This window comes from Bos taurus, chromosome 20, assembly GCF_002263795.3.
Source record: "Bos taurus isolate L1 Dominette 01449 registration number 42190680 breed Hereford chromosome 20, ARS-UCD2.0, whole genome shotgun sequence".
In the NCBI taxonomy this organism is placed as follows: Eukaryota; Metazoa; Chordata; class Mammalia; order Artiodactyla; family Bovidae; genus Bos; species Bos taurus.
In genome coordinates, this window is record NC_037347.1 from 16,911,080 (window position 1) to 16,937,651 (window position 26,572).

General features: G+C 36.7%; 1 protein-coding gene across 2 annotated transcripts in view; it reads right to left on the reverse strand.

Annotated features, from left to right (window-relative positions):
- Window positions 1–26,572, reverse strand: part of IPO11 (importin 11) — a 204,064-nt gene that overhangs the window by 119,212 nt on the left and 58,280 nt on the right. For both annotated transcript variants that reach the window (NM_001192932.2, XM_005221488.5), the window contains 7 exons: window positions 26,315–26,507; window positions 25,275–25,427; window positions 22,457–22,500; window positions 20,712–20,802; window positions 18,852–18,899; window positions 17,918–18,023; window positions 12,134–12,260 (listed from right to left, as the gene is read on the reverse strand). In NM_001192932.2, the coding sequence (NP_001179861.2) occupies window positions 12,134–12,260; window positions 17,918–18,023; window positions 18,852–18,899; window positions 20,712–20,802; window positions 22,457–22,500; window positions 25,275–25,427; window positions 26,315–26,507 (762 nt within the window). The remainder of the gene's footprint in view (window positions 1–12,133; window positions 12,261–17,917; window positions 18,024–18,851; window positions 18,900–20,711; window positions 20,803–22,456; window positions 22,501–25,274; window positions 25,428–26,314; window positions 26,508–26,572) is intronic.

A 26,572-nucleotide genomic window follows, 5' to 3' on the forward strand; every position in this document is an offset into this window, starting at 1 on the left:
GAAGGGGGAGGAGGAAAAGAACACAAACCGCCACTTGTAACCTCAATTACAGGAAGTTCTTGAAACAACCAAAAGATAAAGTCTGCCATTTTCTAAACCTCAAAGTTCACAAGAGCTTTGTACAAGCTCTTGACCTTGCCAAATCACATTTTTGTGTGTGTATCAGCATGTTACCTGGGAAAATCATATCATGACAGCATATTCTACATTTCCTTTCAGGTTTTACCTGTGACTCGGCCAGCTAAATGGCACAGGCTACCGCACTCCATTTCCACATCAAGTAACACAAACTCAAGCCATCATTAAATTCTACATGCTACTCTGCAAAATAATGTATCTAAAATTTTAATCTCCTCAACAAGAGCCTTTACTTTTTTAGATGCTGTTACTTTCCACACCTGTAATAGCAATTGGTTTTTCCTTTGCAGTCATTTTCTACAAAGAAACAGTTTTGATCATTTTACAGGAACTTCTGAGGACTTGAGGTGCTTACTAGTCATGTTCATCAAATTAGTTAACTACTCTAGATTCTAAGAACCTAGTGTGCAGGCGCTTTCTCATCTGCTTTTTCTTTTTTCATTGTTTCTAAAAGTAACATGAACATTTCTAGATTTTTAAATGATTTAACAAATGTGCTGATTATCCAATATACATAAAGCACTATGCCAAGTGTTCTACTCTGAAATGACCTAATGAAAACATGACATACTCATGCAATTAAAAACATTCAACAAGGAACTATTTCTCCCAAGCATTGTGTTGGGTGTTGTAAAAGAGTTGAGGAAGACACACTCCTCTTCCTGGATCACAACCCTGTCTTGACGAAGGGGCTTGCCTAACTCAGTGCAGCTGTGAGCCACGCCATGCAGGGTCACCCAAGACGGACAAGTCATAGTGAAGAGTTCTGACAAAACATGGTTTGCTGGAGAAAGGAATGGCAAACCACTCCACTATTCTTACCACAAGAACCTCATGAACAGTATGAAAAGGCAAAAAGATACGACACTACAAAATAGTCCCCCAGGTCAGAAGGTGTCCAATATGCTACTGGGGAAAAGTGGAGGGCAATTATGAACAGCTCCAGAAAATATGAAGTGACAGGGCCAAAGCAGAAACAATGTTCAGTTGTGGATGTGTGATGATGCTGTAAAAAACCATACTGCATAGGAATCTGGAATGTCAGGTCCATGAGGCAAGGTAAATTCGGATATAAGCAGGAGATGGCAAGAGTGAACACTGACATCTTAGTCCATCAATCAGTGAAATAAATTAGTGAACTGAAATGGACGGGAATGGATGAACTTAATTCAGATGACCATTATATCCATTCCTGTGGGCAAGAATCCCTTGGAAGAAATGGAGCAGCCCTCACAGTCAACAGAAGAGTCTGAAACGAAGTAACTGGGTGCAGTCTCAAAATGGACAGAATGATCTCAGTTGATATCCAAGGCAAGCCATTCAACGTCACAGTAATCCAAGCCTATGCCCCTACCACTGATGCCGAAGAAGGTGAAGTTAACCAGTTCTACAAAGACCTATGAGACCTTCTAGAACTAACACCAAAAAAAAAAAAAAAGATGTCCTTTTCATCACAGGAGTTTGAAATGCAAAAGCAGGAAGTCAAGAGATACCTGGACTACCATGCAAGTTTGGCCAAAATGAAGAGGGCAAAGGCTAACAGAATTCTACCAAGAGAATGAACTGGTCATAGAAAACACCTTTTTTCCAACAACACAAGAGACCACTCTATACATGGACATCACCAAATGGTCAATACTGAAATCAGACTGATTTATATTCTTTGCAGCCAAAGACAGAGAAGCTCTACACAGTCAGCAGAAACAAGACAGGGAGCTGACTGTGGCTCAAGTCATGAAAAATTGAAAATTATTGAAAATTCAGGCTTCAACTGAATACACTAGGAAAAACCACTCGGCCATTCAGGTATGACCTGTATCAAATCCCTTAAGATTATACAGTGGAGGTTACGAATAGATTCAAGGGATTAGCTCTGGTAGACAGAGTGCCTGCAGAACTGTAGAAGGAAGCTTGTAACAATGTACAGGAGGCGGTGACCAAAACCATCCCCAAGAAAGAGACCCAAGAAGGCAAAATAGTTGTCTGAGGAGCTGAGGAAAGAAGATAAGCAAAAAGCAAGGGAGAAAGGGAAAGATACACCCAAGTGAACGCAGAGTTCCAGAGAACAGCGAGGAGAGACAAGAAGGCCTTCTTAAATGAACAGTGCAAAGAAGGAGAGGAAAACAAGAGACTGGGGAAGACCGGCGATCTCTTCAAAAAAACTGGAGACATCAAGGGAACATTTTATGCAAGGGTGGGCATGATAAAGGACAGAAATGGCAAGGACCTAACAGAAACAGTAGAGATTATGGTGGCAAGAATACACAGAACTATACAAAAAAGGTCTTAGTGACCCAGATAACTACGATGGTGTGGTCACTCACCTAGAGCCAGGCATTCTGGAGGGTGAAGTCAAATAAGCCTTAGGAAGCATTACTACAAACAAAGCTAGTAGAGATGATGGAATTCCAGCTGAGCTATTTCAAATGCTAAAAGATGTTGCTGTTAAAGTACTGCACTCAATATGTCCGCTAATTTGTAAAACTCAGCAGGGGCCACAGGCCTGGAAATGGTCAGTTTTCATTCCAGTCCCAAAGAAGGGTAATGCCAAAGAATGTTCAAACTACCACAGAATTGTGCTCATTTCACATGCTAGTAAGGTTATGCTCAAAATCCTTCAAACTAGGCTTCAGGAGTATGTGAACCAAGAACTTCCAGATGAACAAGCTGAGTTTAGAAAAGGCATAGGAACTAGAGATCAAGCTGCCAACATTCACTGGATTACAGAGGATGCAAGGGAATTCCAGAAAAACATCTACTCCTGCTTCATGACTATCCTAAAGCCTTTGATTGTATAGAGCACAACAAACTGTGGAACTTTCTTAAAGAGATGGGAGTACCAGACCACCTTACCTGTCTCCTGAGAAACCTGTATGCAGGTCAAGAAGCAACAGTTAGAACCAAATAGAGAACAACAGACTGGTTCAAAATTGGGAAAGGAGTATTAAGAAGCAGAGATATCACTCTGCTGACCAAAACACATACAGTCAAAGTTGTGGTTTTTCAGTAGTTACGTACGGATGTGAGAGTTGGACTATAAAGAAGGCTGAGTGCCAAAGAATTGATGCCTCTGAATTGTGGTGCTGCAGAAGACTTCAGAGTCCCTTGGACTGCAAGGCTGTACATTGCCACTCTGTTTACTTAACTTATATGCAGAGTACATCATGAGAAGTGCTGGGCTAGATGAATCACAGGCTGGAATTAAGAATTCCAGGAGAAATAATAACAAATTCAGATATGCAGATGATACCATTCTAATGGCAGAAAGCGAAGAGGAACTAAAGAGCCTTGCTTGATGAGAGTGAAAGGGGGAGGGGGGATGAAAAAGCTGGTTTAAAACTCAACATTCAAAAAATGAAGTTCATGGCATCTGGTCCCATCACTTCATGGGAAATAGAAGGGGTAAAAGTGGAAGCAATGACAGATTTTATTTTCTCGGACACCAAAATCACTGCTGATGGTGACTGCAGCCATGAAATTAAAAGATGTTTGCTCCTTGGAAGAAAAGCTATAACAGGCCTAGATAACACACTAGGAAGCAAAGATGTCACTCTGCCGACAAAAGCCCATATAGTCAAAGCTATAGGTTTTCAGTACTCAAGTACAGATGTGAGAGTTGGACCATAAAGAAGGCTGAGCGCTGAAGAATTGATGCTTCTGAATTGTGATGCTGCAGAGGATTTGAGAGTCCCCTGGATTGCAAGGAGATCAATCCAGTCAATCCGAAAGGAAATCAACCCTAAATATTCATTGGAAGGACTGATGCTAAAGCTCCAATATTTTGGCCACCTAATGTGAAAGGCCAACTCACTGGAAAAGACCCTGATGCTAGGAAAGACTGAAGGCAAAAGGAAAAGAGGGCGGCAGAGGATGACATGGTTAGACAGCATCACTGACTCAATGGACATGAATTTGAGCAAACTCTGGGAGACAGTGAAAGACAGGGAAGCCTGCTGTGCTGCAGAACATGGGGTTGCAAAGAGTGGGACACAACTAAGCAACTGAACAAGAACAAGATACACTTAGCTTGTTAACAAAAAAGCTTACAATCCAGCAGGGGGAAAAAACACCCAGATAATAAATAATTATTAATAAAAATGGCTAATATGAAGAGCTTAAGAACAGGATAATTCCCTTGAGAACATGAACTATTTCTAGATCTTCAAATTGTCGGTATTTAGTACATTGTGAGGCATACAACTGGCACTGTGGCAGTAATTTAATTCACAAACAACAGGACATGAAACATGCCCCACCCAAAGGAACTCAAACTGCCAGCAGCAACTTATCCTTAAATCTTCATTCATCTTCCTCCACAAAAGGACCAGAGATGCACGTTACCCACAACAATGACATTTACACACATAAGTATAGGAAAGAGATACCTGAATGAAAATTAAATGTGTTTTCCCTCCTAACAAAGAGAAGTCAGTGCAGTATTCCACACAGAGAAAAAGATAAAACGAGTCATGATGACTTGCCTGCACTTTAACTACAAGAATAGGAAGTCAGATCATAAAGGGGAAGAAAAGAACACACAGCTTTAAAAAAAAAAAAAAAAGCACTTAAAATGACAAACACAAATAAAAACAAAATTAGCTCTCCCTGAGCTATAGAAGAAATAGGAAGCACTTATTGCATAGGGACAATGAATTTTGCAGCAATTCACAAGTTATGGGAGGAGAAAGTCAGAACCTGAATTTCTAGATTGAAGAGTAGGGGAATCAGATAGAAGATGGGCAGAAGAGAGTCTAAGACAATTTCTAACACACAGATCAATAAATAAATGCAAGAAAATGAAACAAAACAAACAAAATTTTCCCTTAACCAGACTCTAAACATGAATTTTCACACACAAGACATAGACCTCTGAGGTAGAGAACCAGATCCAGACTGTGAACTCAGCCTGAGTCTACCCTACACCTTCATCTAAGACATGAAAAAACTTCTAAAAAGATAACAAACTAATTCCATACGGGAGCAAACAAGAGCCACCAAGCCATCAGAATCATTGGAAGGATTCCAGAGAAGCATGACAGCAACCGAGAAATGAACAAGGAACCACAAGTTAACACTGCTTCCAAAGAAGACTGGTTGCCACATAAAGGCAAGAGTAACTAGACACCGCCATGAGCAGCAGGAGAACGAGCCTTTGCGTTAACTGTCACGGTGGTTGAGCTGAGGTCCAGGCTTGGAGGAACCTAGTGCTTGACCCCTACCACAGCCTGCCCACAGCAGTGCAGGGAATTTCACACACTAACGCAGTGAGCAAGGTGCTGGGACCCAAAGAAATGGCAGTGTCTCAAGGACTTAAACCATCAGGAAAATGTAAGACAGACATGAGAGAATAATTTTGAAATAGATTCTATTTCTCTGCTGAAGAGAAACAGAGTAATAACTTTATAATCTTTTATCCTTATCTCAACTGTTTCATTAAATATTTTCTATTTTTATGACCCCATGCTAGGCATAAGAGATACATTAATATGAATAATATTATCCTACTCACTGGCTCTTTTACTACTTGGTACTACTATGGTCCTGTTTTTATTCTATTCTGCAATAAAGTCAAGATCACTGAATTACAATATTTTAATGTATTTATTCTGAAACATGCATGTAATTAAGTTTCCTAAAAGGATTAAAAAAAAAAAAAAAACCTTCCATTTACTCATTTCCTTTTAAGAAAAAATTTCTAAAGCTCATTTTCATGCAATATGGATACCAGACATATCAATACAAAGCCAAAACGGACTACAAGAAACTTACTAGATTAAGGCTGCCTTTCCTCCTAGTTTTAGAGTGTCCTAGGAATTTATGGCTCAAACACAGATTTTTTTCTTTTTATGTTTTCTTTGGAAATTATATTTGTTGAATATAAGTTAATTCAGAATTCATTTTGTGAAAACACAGACTAACACAAAGTTTACAACAGTGCTTTGAGACACGGAGGAGGGACAGGTGGGAAAAACTCCGTAATAGTGTTTTTGAGACATGAAGGATGGACATGTGGGAAAACAAAATCAAAACTATAAGACAGAAAGTCTGATAGAATTGGGAGACCCATAAAAGACCCAAAAGTGAAAAGATAGGAGAGTTTTAATGCACCTTGTTAAAAACTACCTCTGCCCACATCCCAGCTGCAACTCCCCGCGTATTCAGGATCTGCTGAGGTCATGTGCATGCCAAAGTGCCTTCTTAAACTCCATCTAGAAAATTCACTATTGCTACGCTGGCAGTCAACCTGCCCATGTGGATGGCCTTTTCTTTGCTTGACAGAAAATAACCCCAAAACACCCATCCCCAAACTACAAATCTCCTGGTTGTACCACAATGTACATTATATACTGCCTCTTATAAGAGTCAAAGTGAAAAGTTAAAGTGAAAGTGAAGTCGCAGAGTCATGTCAGACTCTTTGTGACCCCATGGACTGTACCTTCCTGGCTCCTCCGTCCATGGGATTTTCCAGGCAAGAATACTGGAGAGGGTTGCCATTTCCTTCTCCAGGAGATCTTCCCAATCCAGGGATTGAACCTGGGTCTCCTAGACTGTAGGCAGACGCTTTACCATCTGAGCCACCAGGGCAGTCCTTATAAGAATACACTAACGCTAATTTTCAAGCAACTCCTGCTTGTTTTATTGAACACTGCATAAATAACCTAAGTAAAAATGAGTTTTTAAAATTACTTATAATTTCCAAAATTGAAAGATATTAATGGGTCAGAAACCTTACAACTAAAGCAGCCCTGTATGCAAATCAAATATTCTGGTTAGAGAATCATCTAGAGTCCTAGGAAACAAAACTTCCTCTCATCAAAGATTTAGCCATTCTATTTATACTGTGGTAATAACATTCTAAAATCTGAAACTTGCCATAAATAAGCAGTGTATCTACTAAGTAACATGTTCTAAGAGGAATGGAAGAAAACATGCAGAAGATACTTTTTAAATGGATTTTTCAATAAACATTGGAGCACTGTTATCCTTATTTAAAAAGTAATAAAAATGGAACCTTACTTGATATCATGTTGATAAATAAATCCCAGATGGAATAAAGAAGCAAGTATGAAGAAAACCAACTTTTTAAACAAGAAACAAAAACAACAAAACAGAAAGAAGAAATCAATAAATCTGATTACACTAAAATTAAAAAACTCTGCTCAACAAAAAGACAACAGAATGAGCACAGAAAGATACAGGTGGGAGAAAAGAAAGATACAGAGATTTCACTGCATTTGTAATGTTTTATTTCTTACATACTTGAAATATTACAATGGAAATATGGAAAACCAGGTAGCTCTAATCTTAGTCACTGAATTTTTCTCTTTACTTGATATAATTCTTAACTTTTAAAAAGTAAAAAAACTAAAAGCATCCACTTTTTAAAGATGAGTCAGGAATAAACTCAAAAGTACAAATTTTCAAAGTAGCATTAGCATTATCTTACACCTAATCAAAATTCTCAACATTACAAAAATGTTTCCAAATATTGCAGTATCATCAATGATTACCAAGTTTTAATTACAAAATGCTGATGAAAAGTTGTAATACTATTTCAAATAAACCAAACAATTTTCACTCAACTTGCATAATAATCCCCTGGATCAAACAACATCATCGTGCGACTCACAGGAACAGAGACTTACTCCACACAGTAGTTTCCCATATTATAAAATTTTAAAGAATCCTGAGTTTGAGGTTTTTCAGCATAAGCTCCCCGTGCTCCTTGCTTGCAAGGCCCTCCAATAAACCTTCCTTGCTCATAAAGAAAAATTTTTTAATAGTCCTATTTCCTCTTCTATTTGCCATGAAGTGATAGGACCAGATGCCATGATCTTAGTTTTCTGAATGTTGAGTTTTAAGCCAGCTTTTTCACTCTCCTCTTTTCACTTTCATCAAGAGGTTCTTAAGTTCTTCTTCACTTTCCGCCATAAGGGTGATGTCATCTGCATATCTGAGATTATTGATATTTCTCCCAGCAATCTTGATTCCAGTTTGTGCTTAATGAAGCCCGGCATTTCGCATGATGTACTCTGCATATAAGTTAAATAAGCAGGGTGATAATATATAGCCTTGACGTACTCCTTTCCCAATTTTGAACCAGTCTGTTGTTCTATGTCCGCTTCTAATTGTTGCTTCTTGACCTGTATATAGATTTCTCAGGAGGCAGGTCAGGTGGTCTGCTACTCCCATCTCTTTAAGAACTTTCCACAGTTTGTTGTGATCCACACAGTCAAAGGTTTTAGCATAGTCAATAAAGCAGAAGTAGATGCTTTTCTGGAACTCTCTTGCTTTCTCAATGATCCAATGAATGTTGGCAATTTAATCTCTGGTTCCTCTGCCTTTTCTAAAACCAGTTTGAACATCTGGAAGTTCAGGTTTCAAGTGCTGTGAAGCCTGGTTTGGAGAATTTTGAGCATTACTTTACTAGTGTGTGAGATGAGTGCAATTGTGCAGTAGTTTGAACATTCTTTGGCATTGCCTTTCTTTGGGATTAGAATGAAAACTGACCTTTTCCAGTCCTGTGCACTGCTGAGTTTTCCAAATTTGCTGGCATATTGAGTGCAGCACTTTGACAGCATCATCTTTTAGGATTTGAAATAGCTCAACTGGAATTCTGTCACCTCCACTTGCTTTGTTCATAGTGATGCTTCCTAAGGTCCACTTGACTTCACATTCCAGGATGTCTGGCTTGCTCTTTGGAAGAAAAGCTATGACCAACCTAGACAGCATATTAAAAAGCAGAGATATTACTTTGCCAACAAAGGTCCGTCTAGTCAAAGTTATGGTTTTTCCAGTAGTCATGTATGGATGTGAGAGTTGGACTATAAAGAAAGCTGAACGTGAAAGAATTGATGCTTTTGAACTGTGGTGTTGGAGAAGACCCTTGAAAGTCCCTTGGACTGCAAGGAGATCCAACCAGTCAATCCTAAAGGAAATCATATTCACTGGAAGGACTGATGCTGAAGCTGAATACTTCAGCCACCTGATGCAAAGAACTGACTCACTGGAAAAGACCGTGATGCTGGGAAAGATTGAAGGCAGGAAAAGAAGGGGACGACAGAGGATGAGATGGTTGGATGGCAACACCAGCTCGATGGACATGAGTTTGAGTAAACTCTGGGAGTTAGTGATGGACAGGGAAGCCTGGCATGCTGCAGTCCATGGGGTTGCAAAGAGTCAGACACAACTGAGCAACTGAACTGACTGACTGAACTGATACCAACTGGAGAAACTGGTTTTCCCAGCTGCTGTACTATTTCTATTCTGCCATAGCCAGCCTTGTAATAACATGTCTATAAGACTAGGAAGCCACACAGACCACTACAATTATATGTATCCCATCTATGTAACAGCAGCAATCAAGCAAGAGAACATGGACTCTGAAAGCCAAAGAAGATTTAGATTCATGAGAATCTATGTGCTTTGTGTGTGTGTATATGTGTAAATGTGTACATACACCCACAAAGTATGTGGGCTTGCCTGGTGGATCAGATGGTAAAAAATTCGCCTGCGATACAGGAGACCTGGGTTCGATCCCTCAGTATGGAAGATCCCCTGGAGAAGGGAATGGCTACCCACTGCAGTATTCTTGCCTGGAGAATTCCATGGACAGAGGAGCCTGGCGGGACACAGTCCATGGGGTTGCAAAGCAACTGAGCGACTAGCACTTTCACTTTTTTCATACGTGTGCTGCTGCTGCTGCTGCTGTGTCGCTTCAGTCGTGTCCGACTCTGTGCAACCCCATAGACGGCAGCCCACCAGGCCTCCCGTCCCTGGGATTCTCCAGGCAAGAACACTGGAGTGGGTTGCCATTTCCTTCTCCAATGCATGAAAGTGCAAAGTGAAAGTGAAGTCGCTCAGTCGTGTCCGACTCTTAGTGATACCATGGACTGTAGCCCACCAGGCTCCTCCGTCCATGGGATTCTCCAGGCAAGAGTACTGGAGTGGGCTGCCATTGCCTTCATATGTGTATATACATACAAATGCAGTTGTATGCATGTTTGTACATATATGTCTGAACATTTGCACATTGCTGCATGTCTCTATGTATATGGTATCTTCCTACATTTCATTAGCCAGCATTTCTCACAAGTTGAAATTAGAACAGTAAACCTTACATACTACTGATCTTAAAAGTACTTACAAGAAAAAGGAGGGGGGTAAACTATGCAATGTTAACTTAGTGCCTTACAAAACACTGTTTTCTCAAGAAGTTATAACAAATGAGACATAGCCACCAAAAGACGTACAGCAAAGGGGCAAAAGCTGTATCTGCAACAGCATTTCCTCAAAGTGCACTCCTTGGATATTAATGTATTTGTTATCTTAGATAGTCACAACACAATCAATGTACATTTTTAATGTTCTGATTGATGCTACAGGAAAGAGGATTATTTGAATATGTAGTTCAGTGTTTTCCAAACTTAACTTGTCATGAAACCCTTTTGCCCAATAATGTTTGTTAATGGGATAGAATTAATGTTCCACTTTTAAAGTGCTGACCAAAATGACTCATTTTTCTCTTCATTTCTTTCCCAGAAGACTCATTAAAGAAAGAAAAAAAAAATCCAAATAATTTCTCTTTTCCAAAGAAAATTTACCTGAAATTTATATCTTTTGTAACACTTTCACATAAAGCATTTAATGTGTTCTCTCTGACACCACTGACAGAATAGCAAATAATATTTCCAAGAAGGAAAACAAAACTTAAAATCTTATAAATGCTTTATTCTAAATAAATAGAATTTATGCTATTTACAAAAGTAAATTAATTCCAGCAAACAGTATTCTTAGGAAAAGCTTAGATATTATCAATAAACTTCTAAGAATTTAAACAGGATAAAATAAAACTAGATTCCCTTGTTTAAGCAGGGGTTCCTTAAACTATTTAATAATTATAGAATGATATTTAGAGTAAGTTCTCAATTATTTATACAAAGTAAGTAACATTTAAGCAGAAAATCAAAAGATCAGTTCTATTTGCTTTTAGAATGCATCATGCTTCTGCAATTATGATGTTTTCTTAATTTTGTAATTTCCCTAATTATGTTTTCTTTTGTTGAACACTAAAAATAGTTTATATTATCATGTACACATGTGAAAATGAGAAAAATGACCCAAACCTTTGCTGGAAGACAGAGTAATCAGGTAGGTTTAAAAAAATTTTTTAAGGTGGAATACTGAGAAATGATTAAATATGATCTTATCATAATTTGGGGGGTAAAAATCATTTAATTTTACCTACAAATAATTTGAAACTCGGAAAAAGACAACCAGATTCACTTTTTAAAGACTATGCTGGAGTCAAATCTAAGTACAAGACAAAGTACAATAAGTCATGAATATATTCTCACTGAGGCATAAAATAAAGCACTGAGGGAAAACCTCTTTTAAAAAAAAAAAAGCTCTTTGAGTAATCAACATAAAATAAAGCAACAAACCTACTAAAGTGGAACAAAGCAATGAAGAAGTCATTATCAAGTTTTCAGTAACACAAAATCAAGAATATTATGTGAAATGCTACACATGAAGAAAAAGTCCTAAAAGAAACAATTTCAAAGTCTAAAACAAAACTAAAAAAAAAAACTTCTCAAAACTGAGAGACAAAAAAAGAATCAACAGTAAGGATGAAACAGATTATGGTGTTAGCTCAAACGTAAAAATTACAAATTCTATCGTGAATAAGAAAAAGGATATTTAAGCTAAAAGGGATTTTTTTTTTTAAAGAAAACTGCCTTCTTTTATTCATACTAAAAAATTATAAATAATTACAGGTTAGTAGACTTTGGTCAATTTTTTTTTCATTGACTAGTGATCAGAAGGACAAATGGCATTAAAAAGATTTTCTTCCCTCAAATCAAACTTCTCACCAAGGAATAACTACAGCATTCAAAGACTGCCAACATTCTAAAGAAAGATATAAACCATTTCTGAATTTGAACTTTGACATATGTTAAACTTATAACTCTTTTAAGACATGTAAGCAACATACCACTAAGTCTTGATCCTGAAGCAAGTTACATATCGCTTCATATAACATGGGTCTTAAGTCAGACTTGAATCTCACAGAAATCCACTGACCGATGAGCCAAATCACCCTGCGTCGCAATGGCTTATACCTAGATGGGAACCATGCAATCAAAACGTTAGATACTTTAAGAAGCCTATGTCACTAAGCATATTTCATCATTTAAATCTAAAATGTAGTAAGAAGGCAATACACATTTTATACAAAAATCTAAAAGCTACTTTTACATGTACCGCAGTACAAATATTAACAACAAAGTTCTGATCTAAAAAACTGAAAATTCTTAGCAGACATATTATAAATCTGATTATTTTGTATTAAGTAATTACAACATAGATATATACATAAAAGCCAAGTTCACTTCTATTCCTCAAGTAACCAAAAAGAGATCATCTTAATAGGTGTAAGCAGCTGATGTCCCAAACCCTGAGGCAGGAGAGGCTATTAAAAAGTAATGATAATAATAAAAATAAAGGAACTCTGGTACTCAATTTTCTAATCCCAATTCTGTTCATCTCACAAAGAGTATTTTGAAAACACTGTGAGAAATTTCTAGACTTGACATTTACAGTAACATGTACATACACTTGTATCTCTATGGCCATCTTTGCTAAAGAAAATGAAGGTTCTTTAGGCAAAGGGAAAAACCACCTGTGTCCAAGAATTGTAGACACAAACTCTCGGTATTATATTTATTTAGTGGCAAGATGATATTTCTGGGTGACAATGTAGTAAACTACGGAATATAACACAACTTTTAGAAAATTACAATATTTTAAGATTATTAAATACATATAAAGAATTACTCATTAAAGTTCCAATAAAAAGTACATTTCCTGCTCTCAATATGTTTAACATATCTAAAAGAATTAAAGACCACAAAACTTTAGACTAGGATCGCAAAAACATGAGAGAGAAGAGCAGGCAGAGGGAGATGGGATTTGAACAGCGTTTCCTGGTGGCTCAGATGGTAAAAAATCTGCCTGCAATGCAGGAGATCTGGATTCGATTCCTGGGCTGGGAAGATCCGCTGGAGAAGGGAACAGGAACCTGGAATGTCAGGTCCATGAATCAAGGCAAATTGGAAGTGGTCAAACAAGAGATGGCAAGAGTGAATGTCGACATTCTAGGAATCAGCGAACTCAAATGGACTGGAATGGGTGAATTTAACTCAGATAACCATTATATCTACTACTGCAGGCAGGAATCCCTCAGAAGAAATGGAGTGGCCATCATGGTCAACAAAAGAGTCCGAAATGTAGTACTTGGATGCAATCTCAAAAACGACAGAATGATCTCTGTTCGTTTCCAAGGCAAACCATTCAATATCACAGTAATCCAAGTCTATGCCCCAACCAGTAATGCTGAAGAAGCTGAAGTTGAACGGTTCTATGAAGACCTACAAGACCTTTTAGAACTAACACCCAAAAAAGATGTCCTTTTCATTATAGGGGACTGGAATGCAAAAGTAGGAAGTCAAGAAACACCTGCAGTAACAGGCAAATTTGGCCTTGGAATACAGAATGAAGCAGGGCAAAGACTAATAGAGTTTTGCCAAGAAAATGCACTGGTCATAACAAACACCCTCTTCCAACAACACAAGAGAAGACTCTATATATGGACATCACCAGATGGCCAACACCGAAATCAGATTGATTATATTCTTTGCAGCCAAAGATGGAGAAGCTCTATACAGTCAGCAAAAACAAGACCAGGAGCTGATTGTGGCTCAGATCATGAACTCCTTATTGCCAAATTCAGACTTAAATTGAAGAAAGTAGGGAAAACCACTAGACCATTCAGGTATGACCTAAATCAAATCCCTTATGATTATACAGTGGAAGTGAGAAATAGATTTAAGGGCCTAGATCTGATAGATAGAGTGCCTGATGAGCTATGGAATGAGGTTCTGTCGACACTGTACAGGACACAGGGATCAAGACCATCCCCATGGAAAAGAAATGCAAAAAAGCAAAATGCCTGTCTGGGGAGGCCTTACAAATAGCTGTGAAAAGAAGTGAAAAGCAAAGGAGAAAAGGAAAGATATAAACATCTGAATGCAGAGTTCCAAAGAATAGCAAGAAGAGATAAGAAAGCCTTCTTCAGCGATCAATGCAAAGAAATAGAGGAAAACAACAGAATGGGAAAGACTAGGGATCGCTTCAAGAAAATCAGAGATACCAAAGGAACATTTCATGCAAAGATGAGCTCGAAAAAGGACAGAAATGGTATGGACCTAACAAAAGCAGAAGATATTAAGAAGAGATGGCAAGAATACACAGAAGAACTCTACAAAAAAATCTTCACGACCCAGATAATCACGATGGTGTGATCACTGACCTAGAGCCAGACATCCTGGAATGTGAAGTCAAGTGGGCCTTAGAAAGCATCACTACGAACAAAGCTAGTGGAGGTGATGGAATTTCAGTTAAGCTATTCCAAATCCTGAAAGAGGATGCTGTGAAAGTGTTGCACTCAATATGCCAGTAAAGTTGGAAAACTCAGCAGTGGCCACAGGACTGGAAAAGGTCAGTTTTCATTCCAATCCCAAAGAAAGGCAATGCCAAAGAATGCTCAAACTACCGCACAATTGCACTCATCTCACACGCTAGTAAAGTAATGCTTAAAATTCTCCAAGCCAGGCTTCAGCAATATGTGAATCGTGAACTTCCTGATGTTCAAGCTGGTTTTAGAAAAGGCAGAGGAACCAATTGCCAACATCCGCTGGATCATGGAAAAAGCAAGAGAGTTCCAGAAAAACATCTATTTCTACTTTATTGACTATGCCAAAGCCTTTGACTGTGTGGATCACAATAAACTGTGGAAAATTCTGAAAGAGATGGGAATACCAGAACACCTGATCTGCCTCTTGAGAAATTTGTATGCAAGTCAGGAAGCAACAGTTAGAACTGGACATGGAACAACAGACTGGTTCCAGAAAGGAAAAGGAGTACGTCAAGGCTGTATATTGTCACCCTGTTTATTTAACTTATATGCAGAGTACATCATGAGAAATGCTGGACTGGAAGAAACACAAGCTGGAATCAAGATTGCTGGGAGAAATATCAATAACCTCAGACATGCAGATGACACCACCCTTATGGCAGAAAGTGAAGAGGAACTAAAAAGCCTCTTGATGAAAGTGAAAGTGGAGAGTGAAAAAGTTGGCTTAAAGCTCAACATTCAGAAAACGAATATCATGGCATCCGGTCCCGCCACTTCATGGGAAATAGATGGGGAACCAGTGGAAACAGTGTCAGACTTTATTTTTCTGGGCTCCAAAATCACTACAGATGGTGAATGCAGCCATGTAATTAAAAAGTAATTTCCTTACTCCTTGGAAGGAAAGTTATGACCAACCTAGATAGCATATTCAAAAGCAGAGACATTACTTTGCCAACAAAGGTTCGTCTAGTCAAGGCTATGGTTTTTCCTGTGGTCATGTATGGATGTGAGAGTTGGACTGTGAAGAAGGCTGAGGGCCAAAGAATTGATGCTTTTGAAATGTGGTGTTGGAGAAGACTCTTGAGAGTCCCTTGGACTGCAAGGAGATCCAACCAGTCCATTCTGAAGGAGATCAGCCCTGGGGTTTCTTTGGAAGGAATGATGCTAAAGCTGAAACTCCAGTACTCTGGCCACCTCATGCAAAGAGTTGACTCATTGGAAAAGACTCTGATGCTGGGAGGGATTGGGGGCAGGAGGAGAAGGGGACGATAGAGGATGAGATGGCTGGATCGCATCACTGACTCGATGGACGTGAGTCTGGGTGAACTCCGGGAGTTGGTGATGGACAGGGAGGCCTGTTGTGCTGCAATTCATGGGGTTGCAAAGAGTCGGACACGACTGAGCGACTGAACTGAACTGAACTGAACACACTCCAGTATTCTTGCCTGGAGAATCCCATGGACAGAAGAGCCTGGCAGTCTACAGTCCATGGGGTCACAAAGAGTCAGCACGACTAAGCGACTTGCACTCACTTCACTAAGATAAATAGTATTTGGGGCAGAAAACTAAAAAATGCCGTTTCAAGGGATAGGGACAATTTGAACAGCCACAGAGGCAGAAGTAAACAAGACTTGTATAGAGTAAATGAAGGAAACACAGTCTTCAATTTTGGACTGAGATCTCTGGAATTACCACATTCAACATTTGAGACAAAGAGAATGTAGCTCAGAAGGGTTCAGATTCTAAGACGACAGTCACTTCTAGGCAAAGTTAATAGCAGGGGTCAGTTTGTTCCTCAAAGTTTGAGTCCCAGACCCACAGGATCATTACCTGGAAGGATGACAGAATCACACAATCTGACCAAGACCTAAACCTTAGAACCTGCATTTTAACCAGTTCACCAGGTGATTCATATGCATATTAAAGTTTGAGAAATACGGGTCTAGACCAGTTTTGTCCAAAAGAAACATAATGTAAGCCAAATATGCAATTTTAAATTTTAGTACCCCACATTAAAGTAAAAGATACATGTGAAAATTTCACATTTTCACTTATTGCAATATATTCAAAATATTATCACTTCAATATGTCATCAATATATATTTTACACTGCTTTAGTTTTAAATTCAAATTTTAGTTAATTAAAGTCATCTCCTCATTTGCACTGAGTATGTTTCAAGTGCTCAGTAACCATGTATACTAGCTACTGTACTGGATAGCACAGGTCTAGACTAAATAGCCTCTAGGATTTAAGGACAATCAAACTGCAAATCTGTCTCAATACTGAAGGCTTTCTCTCCATTAAAGGCTCACTAGCAACCAAAGGGCAGAGTTGAAAAACATTTTAATCACCACTGTCCCGAAAGGACACAGCAAATCCCAGTGCTGAAAACATTTCGTGATTGAATAACTGACTGAAAACTGAAAGGATAGCTACTTAATGGTGAAAATTACCTTTAAAGCATCTCTAGCTCACAATTCTATTGCTCTAAATATTTATAAAGTGATCCATACATGAATGGTTCTCTATTCATGTATTAAGGTAGCCATGTTAACTGTTCTATGACTACATACTAAGCATTCTAAGTACCACATTTACAGAAATAAATCACTAGAACTTCCCAATTCAAAACAAAAAAGGCTTTTGAAAATTTTTAAGTGTCTAATTTTAAATGAAGAAAAATTTATGCAAATTATGAAATGCTTTTTCCCCTTCCATTTTACTCATTCATTACCTAAAATTAAAATTGGGCAAAAGTCCTACTTACTAAGTTGTTGGACTGACCTTTACTACTGAATTAGATACCTTAATACAAGCCTCAAGTGTGTCCAAATGCTTTCTGCCACAGTGCCACTGCAATTTCTTTTCCCCACAGACTTCCAATGCTCTGTGATCCTCAGACAGCTACCTTTCATGGATGTTACTTGTTTATGCTCCTTTTGACATCAGCCCTAGCCTCTGCTAAGTCTCAGCTGGCTTCCTTTTGTACATAATCTTCGTCTAGAATTCAGAGATCCCTATCTTCCATTATCTCTGCATAAAATTTCATCCTGCAAACTATCTTATCAAATACATCAGACATGTCACAATCCACATTTGAAGTAAAATAACAAAATAACAAATGATTTTGCTTATTTTTCAGTTATAAGATTCAAGTCTTATTCCTTTCTACATGAGACACTATTAGCTAAGTCATACTATGATTTTTTTTTAATTTTAGGCAATTTTAACACCTTCTAGTCTTCATTAGAAAATGAGTAAGGTAAGATAAGTGTATAACAAACACAAGGTTTTATACTTGCCTGTTGTGAATGACTTGCAATTCTGGAAGAAGTTGGTTTTTAAACCACTGATCAAAATCAACACTGTCGAACAACTCATAAGCCGCTAATCCAACAGCATTATACACTAAGAAGAAGATTTTAAAAAAAGAATTAATTTCAAATACTGGGCCAAGTGCTAATTGTGCTTATGTAATAAAATAAGTCTTAAAGACTACTTTGAAATATGTAATAAGTTAATAAAGGGAAATCTACAATACATTAATCCAGGAAATTATTTAAACAAACATTTTAGAAACATTTAAATTACATCACTCTATTTTTTTCTTAAATATTCAGTGTTTTCAAAGAGAAAGTTACATTCATTTAAAATTATTCATGTCAAATTATAAAAATAACATCTGCTTCCAAATGGATGCAAGAATTTATGCTATGGTCCCTGATAACCCTCTTTCCAGCCTCTTCTCTCACCACAACCCCTTAAACACTATGTTCCAATTAAATCAAATACTCCCGATTCAGAACTTAACTGTGCTTGTCCCTCTTCCCTTCAAGCTTCTGTCCATACTGCTCCTTTTATCCGGAACCACGCTTTGCCACTTAGTAACCCTCACTTATCCTGTGTCCTCACAGAGCACTTCTTTACGAGACGCTCCCTGGGTACACCAAAACTATTAATACCTTGTAGTTTTCCATGGCACTACTTGATTACCATCTATTTTAGCATTAATCAACTGATATTATGTTATAATCAACTGTACCTGATTACCATCTATTCTAGCATTAATCAACTGGTACTATGTTAAAATCAACTGTTTGCTCACTCTCTATCACCAGATAATTCCTAAATTTTAGATATCCTTGTAACCCAACTCTCCAAGCATAACACCTGCCACAAAACAGACACACCCTACTGAAGAAATAAATGTCTCTAAATCATTTTCATTTAACATACCAGCATCTTTGATTAATAGTGCATTCATATCCTCCACATTAGTGGGACCTATAAAAACAAGTATCAACAAGGGTAAATTAAAACTAGTTTTTAAAAAACACTTAAACTCAATTTGTTAGTTTCTCAATTCAGCTAACTACAATGTATTTTGTGGATATTAAATATAGAAGAGAAAGTTTAAGTTTTTTTATCATCATCATTAGAGAAGACAGTTACAACAAGTAAAACCATACTACAGCTTTAGAAACCATTATAACATATTTGGAAAATGTTACATCAAGCAACATTCTAGGAAAATAAATGTAAAACTGTATTATATCCTGATTATAAGAGAAAATTTTTTAAAAGAATAAAAAGATGAATCCCACAATAGGAAAAAAAAAAAAAGAACAAGAATAGGCAATTCATACAAAAAGTTTTATTTTCCTAAATATAAAAAATAAGCCAGGTTATGACAATACATTAACAATTTTGACAACAAAATGAAAAATGTAAATGAGAACCATTATGTAACGTGAAACCAGAATAAAGAGCTGGCAGTCCCTGCATGGCTATCCAGGAGAAGACCACAGTTAAGACACAAAGAACACAGTTTACTTTACCCAGTAAGCATATTTCTTTAGGACAGAAAGATTCCTAGCAAGTTTATCAAAGCATTTTTCTGCTGTTAAATATGATTTCTTAAGCATACAGCCCTATATAAGTAAATCACTCCAGACTAGAAAGAAAATAACTAAACTCTGAAATCACTATAAACCTTACCATCATAGAGCAACTTACCAGAGGGTAACCTAATTAGCTTAACCAATTTCCTGAAGTGGTTTAATAAAAATAAATGGATGGGAGAAAATGGAAATAATGTTCTAAACACAACAACAAAAAAGGTAACTTCAGCAGTATACTACCAAATTTAAGAATCTATAATGTTGCATTAAGAAATTAGTAAATAACTGTACATTAGAAATCAATCTATATGAAACTACAATGAATGCTCACATTATCTTTTAAATGAACACAAAAAACTTGATGGATAGCTCATTTACTCCCTTGGTTTATAATTTAAGCGGGAACACTCCATTAGTTTTTTGAGAAAACAAAAGCCTAAAAAGTGAGCTACCCTCTGATGGTACAAACAAGATCAAGAGTCTCCTTCTCTACAGGAGATCCTCCTACCTTTATTTCCTTACATTACCACCTACCTACTCAACACTTGATCCCTTACAATTCAACTCCTGCCCAAATCAATCAAATAATCTGTGTAAGATTCCCTTGCCCAGCAGTGTCAGTTAATTGCCAAAAGTCAATCAATCAACAAACAGTGACTCTGTGTACCAGACACTGGGAACAGGGTGAGAAAAAAAGATGTATTCAAGGCCTCCTCCCTGAAATTTACACTCTATCAGAATAGTCAGAAATGACAAATCACTTTTAATAGTTAATTACTTGTGTACAAAGATCAAATGCCACCCATTTCACTTCATAATTCTCTCTTAAATCCATTACATTCTTTCCACTCCCACCATCATGAAGCTAACATTTATTATTTTAACTTTTTCACCCAGTACTTCCCACAACATGCTCCACATAGATTCTTTCCCCCAAGCAATATTCATGACTGCCCACTGTTTTAGTATGCTTACCAGGGCAAAATCTAACTACCACAACCAAAGCCTATCTCACTTGTGAACTGCCATTCTTACTTTCTATTTTGAAGGCTACTCTCTCAGAAAAGCACACATTCAGTCTTTCTCAAATTCATGTCTGGTATATGATCTAGGAAACATATCATAGCAGGAACTCAAAATATTTTTTTGAATACTGATTAATAGATAAATCAAAATATCACAAAATATACCTCACCTTGAAGTGTTTGCATCATTTCTAAAAGTACAGGAGTTAGAGTCTGATTATATTCATGGAATATATCTATAAATAATACTTCAGTGCATGGCTGTTGGGAAAAAAATAAGTTTCTAATGAAAACAATGGTATACTGCAATGATTAATTCTACACAAAGAATACTCATTCTTAAAACTCTGAATATGTTTCCAATTCTTGATGTTTTTTTGAAAAAAGTTTATTAGTGTTTTTCATAAACCCAATGGGAAATAAAATTATAATAATTTCATTCATAACGTGGAAAAGTTATTTCACTACTTCAATCATTTGGCATTATACATGCAAAAATGCAAAACTACAGAGAGGAAAATTTTCCATTTACATTTTACTTAATTCTTTAAATTTAAAAAGCAATCTGGAACCACATTTACTTATAGATTCAGGACTATAAATGACTGTCTGAAGAATTAGTATGTTAAAAATTATTTATTTTTCCTGGCAGTGACATAAGTAACAACAATAATTAATGAATTCAATTCACCACAGAGTTGTATTTTCTTTAACAGACACAAAGTACAAAAGAAATCACAACGTTCTCATGTGTAGAATAGACAGCTAATGGCAAGCTGCTGTGCAGCACAGGGAGCTCAGCCTGGTGCTCTGTGACAACAGTGGTGGAATGGAGTAGGAGGTGGGAGGGAGGGTCAAGAGGGAGGAGACATGTGTATACCCATGGCTGATTCATGTTAATGTATGGCAGAAAACCAACATAACATTGTAAAGCAACTATGCTCCAGTTAAAAATAAATTTTAAAAACAGAAATCACAATGTTAATTACATAAAAGAATGACTCATTTTCATTCTTAAAAGTACTAAATCACTAGTTGTTTCATAAAATAGAATACAATTAAATTTTGAAGGTATTGTGATTTATGTTTAAAATCAATTACAAATGTACATACTTCAATGTGTACAGATGAAATGATACATCATCTCAGATATCTGCTTCAAAATAATCCAAGTCGGTGAAGGAGTACTCATATAAAACAAGACTAGCCACGAATTGATAACTGATAAAACAGGTGTTGGACATAAAAGAATTCATGATATTATTCTGTTTCTCAATATATTTAACAGTTTCCATAAGAGAAAGTTTTAAAGACTTAGAGCAGGAAAAAATTTTTTTTATAAAACTTTTAAGTTCTATAGAAGTTTATGGAACAGATAATGCAAATTATATAAACAAAAGTCTTCAAAAAAGAACAGTTCAAAGTCCACATCTGATAAACCTTCCTCAATGTCAGCCATATCAATAAAGTATATTTAAAAAGAATTCTATAACTGAAAGCAATGGGCTGGTCTCTGAGAATCATTCTAAGTAGTAAGAGAAATAATGTACCAGAAGAAGCTTTATAATTACTAAAATATTTAGGAGGAAAAAAATGTTTCTAGCCAAAATGGTAACTTCCAAAATGTTTCCTATTTCTGCAATGACAATTATTTCCAATTTGTAAAATGAAGGAAAATTCAGTTTGCAAACCTCCAACTTAACAAAAAATTTCAGATTCAAGTTCATAATTTAATTAGGTGCTTTCTTCTCAAATATGGACTCTTGCAATAATAAATATGTTTCCTACCTGACTTAATGCTTGAAATCTTCAATATAGTATCATTCTCTACTAAGAGTTACAGAAGCAAAAAAAAAAGAAACTTACAGAAGCATTACCCTTTTCCCTATCAATTTTTCTTTCAATCAGTACTCACCCTCAAACTGTACTTCCAAGAATCTCCCCCTGTTTCTTCCGCTGCTGCAATTAAAAATATGACAAATGATGCTCTCCACAAATGCAATAATGATGTTTCTAAAACCTCAGTTTGGAAAACCAAGATTTTCAGTAATATCAATATAATACAGCTGCAAATTATTATAAAATAACACAGAGCAAACAGTTGGGAACACAAGGCCTTACACAGATCTCTTTACCATAAGTTACAGATGACATCTGTGTACATCAAAGTACTCGTAACCACAAGCATTCTCACTTTCGTTAAAAAGTCTGTACGAAGACTTCCTTGGCAGTCCAGTGGTGAAAATCCCAGGCTTCCAAGGCAGGGGGCATGGGTTCAATCCCTGGTCGGGGAACTACGATCCCACATGCCACATCCAAAAAACAAACACACACACACACACACACACACACACACACACACTCTGTATGGAGAAAAGCTCAAAGTATTTGTCACTCTCTGAGTCTGTGACATTACCTGATACACTGTCATTCAATTCTGAGAAACATTTCATACAATAGTGATGTTTTACGAGTTTAAATGATTAGTCACATTATCCATAAATTTTCTATATTTAAAGTAAAATATTTCCACAACTCTTAAAACTCTGGGGATTCAGTGTTTCATATTATAATATGGTATTACTACATTAAAAAAGCAATACGAATCATAAGAGTTTAGCTACGAGAAAAAGCAAAAACAAAAAATATGCATTATACAGGATACTATTATATTTTCTAAATGGATTAAAATATTTCTAAACAAAAAAGAAGGTAAGTCTTACAAAAATGTTTATGATGTTTTAAAAACATTGGAAATATATGTGTAAAACTACACAAAGGTATCCAGTCAAAGGGATGGGTAGAGGCTAAAACCTAGCCCATGTCTGACCACGGCAGAAGTATTAGGTTGGTGCAAAAGTATATTGCGCTTTTCCACTGTTGAACTTTGCCTAATACTGAAATGCAATCTTAAATAACCGTGCTTATGCTATCCATCACCTTAATGTACATTTTTAATTCTATGTTTTGTTGCTAATGACTTATTCAGTTCAGTTCAGTTCAGTTGCTCAGTCGTGTCCAACTCTTTGCAACCCCATGAATCGCAGCATGCCAGGCCTCCCTGTCCATCACCAACTCTCAGAGTTCACTCAAACCCACGTCCATCAAGTCGGTGATGCCATCCAGCCATCTCATCCTCTGTCGTACCCTTTTCCTCCTGCCCCCAATCCCTCCCACCATCAGAGTCTTTTCCAATGAGTCAACTCTTCGCATGAGATGGCCAAAGTACTGGAGTTTCAGCTTTAGCATCATTCCTTCCAAAGAACACCCAGGGCTGATCTCCTTTAGAATGCTGTTTATATTTATTTTACACTAGGGAAATGATGCTAGACAAAAAGCAAATCCGAGCGATTTTCTTGAGTTCAAAATGGGTCATAAAGCAGTGGAGACAACTCGCAACACCAACAATGCATTTGGCCCAGGAACTGCTAATGAACATAGAGTGTACTGGTGGTTCAAGAAATTTTGCAAAGAAACAAGAGTCTTGAAGATGAGGAGCCAGCCATCAGAAGTTGACAACCAACTGAGAGGACCATCGAAGCCATATTTACCTGATGGTTGTCTCACCAACCACCGCTACTCAAGCATCTCAACAACTTTTTGCAAGGAAAATGCTTCCACAACCAGCAGGAGGCAGAACATGCTTTCCTTAGGAGTTTTTCAAATCCCAAAGCATGGATTTTTTTGTTACAGGAATAAACAAACATTTCTCATAAGCAAAAAATGTGTTGATTGTAACGGTTCCTATTTTGATTAATAAAGGTGTGTTTGAGCCTACTTACGATGATTTAAAATTCGTGGTTGGAAACTGCAATTATGTTTGCACCAACCTAATAAATGACACACACTTTATTCACACCCAAGTAGTTTATCAAACACACAACTCCTTGATTTTCTGTAGCAAAGGCCCTGACAGTCTACCTACTACTAAAGTATGACTAAATAGACCTCCTACAGGGCTTCCATGGTGGCTCAGTGGTAAAGAATTCACTGGCCAAAGCAGGAGATATGCATTCAAAAAAGCAGGAGATAACGCATTCAAACCCTGGACCAGGACGATCCAGGAGGATGCTGCAGAGCAACTAAGGACATGATCCACAACTAATGAGCCTGTGCTCTAGAGCCCGGGAGCTACAACTACTGAAGTCCGTATGCCCTAGGGCCCACGCTTCATAACAAAGAGAAGCCTCCCCAGTAAGGAGCCCATGCACCGCAACTAGAGAAAAGCGCACCAAAAATAAAATAAATTTAAAAATAAAATTATATTTTAAAAAAGATCTCCTATAGACATATTTTAATCATCTAAAAATTAATTTTAAATTAAAATATCTTAAATAGGTAATCAATTCAGCAATTCAGAAATTTTCATCTCCAAACTACTTTCTGAAGTAAAAATCTACAAATAAAAAATAATAAAGAATGAACCACAGAGAAAGTGATCTGATAACAGAGAAAGACAATTAATTTTATATTTTTGTTTTAAACTATATAACTCTAAAAAATTTTATCTTTCTGGAAAAAATTCTATATAGTTGAACAAATCATTCATTTTCTGCTTCTCAATTTGTACTAATGACTAATAAAGAGAGAATAAACTAACTTTTGAAAGTTATATTCTCAGAACAAAAGCACTACATTAAAATACAATGTTATTATACCTATCATCAAATAAATGATATCTATTGATGAAAGGGAGGAAAAATTCATGCAAAAACTGACAAACTGATACTTACTAAAGCCTTCTGGGTCTTCTTCCCACATTGTCAGTTCTTCTTCAGTTAACAGAAAATAATGAGAGACTAATCTTCTACATATCTCTGTCAAAGTAGGATATGTGAAGAATGCCATCTTAATCTTATGAGCTTCCAGAGTTGCAGGGTTGCTATCTAGAAAAATAAAATTTCCAAGTTAATTATACAGACAAGCATTCTACCCATGCTGGATAGTGAAACAAATACATTTAAGAATACCTTCTAAATAGCAATATATAAATTTTTATTTGTATTATGGACATATCTCAAAGATGCTCTTGCTTTTATTCATACCACACACACATCAGTCTTGCTTCTATCTTACCACTATGGCTAGTCCATTTCCAACCTATATTATCACATCATATTGAAGTGACTTACCTATATGTCCCTCTCTCTCTTCTACAAGGCATTCTCATTCATCGTGATAAACATACACATGAATGAATTCCAAACAGAGTTGACCTCTGAACTCTGTGAGTCCAATTACACTCAGATATTTTTCAACAGTAAATACTAAACTACAGTATACATGGTTGGCTGAATCCCCAGATGCACAGGAACAGTGAGTATGGATGGCCAGCTCTAAGTTACACTCATTAACCCCTGCGTTGTTCAAGGGTCAACTGCAATATAACAGTTTAACCTATTCTAGAAGCAACTTTAACTTGCCTAGAATCACTTTATAGATGATCAAAAGAAAACTTTTAATTGTACAAATAAATACAGTCTACAAATGAGCTATAGCGGTTACTGAATACTTAATTCCTAAAAGACCTAGGCTTCAACTGATGTTCTACTGTGTTACAAAAGACAGTAGTTTACTAAATGCACTGTATGTCTTTTAAAAGCTGGCATTTATATACCAAAAGCTCTAATCCTTATCTCTATTTCATGTCCCATCAATAGTTTATTTTTCAGACTTAAATGAACTTCAAAAAACTTACATAAAAATAGCAATTACTTCACACTAAGATTAAAATAAGGAAATGAAAAAAATGAAACTACCAGTAAAGCATTACCTTCAAAATTTTTGGATGGCTTATAAGCATAATTTTTGACAATCATCTTAATAAGATTCATGCACTGGACAATGAATCGTTCAAATGTAACACCTTCACCAACTTCTGTAAACACATAGCTTACAGAAAATTCCAGTGATCTCTGAATTAGAGGAGTAAACGAAAAGGGATGCTGATCCAAGAAGTCCAAAAGCTATAAAGAAAAAAAAATTAATATATTTTCTTCAAATTCACATAGGAATATAATCATTCATAGGT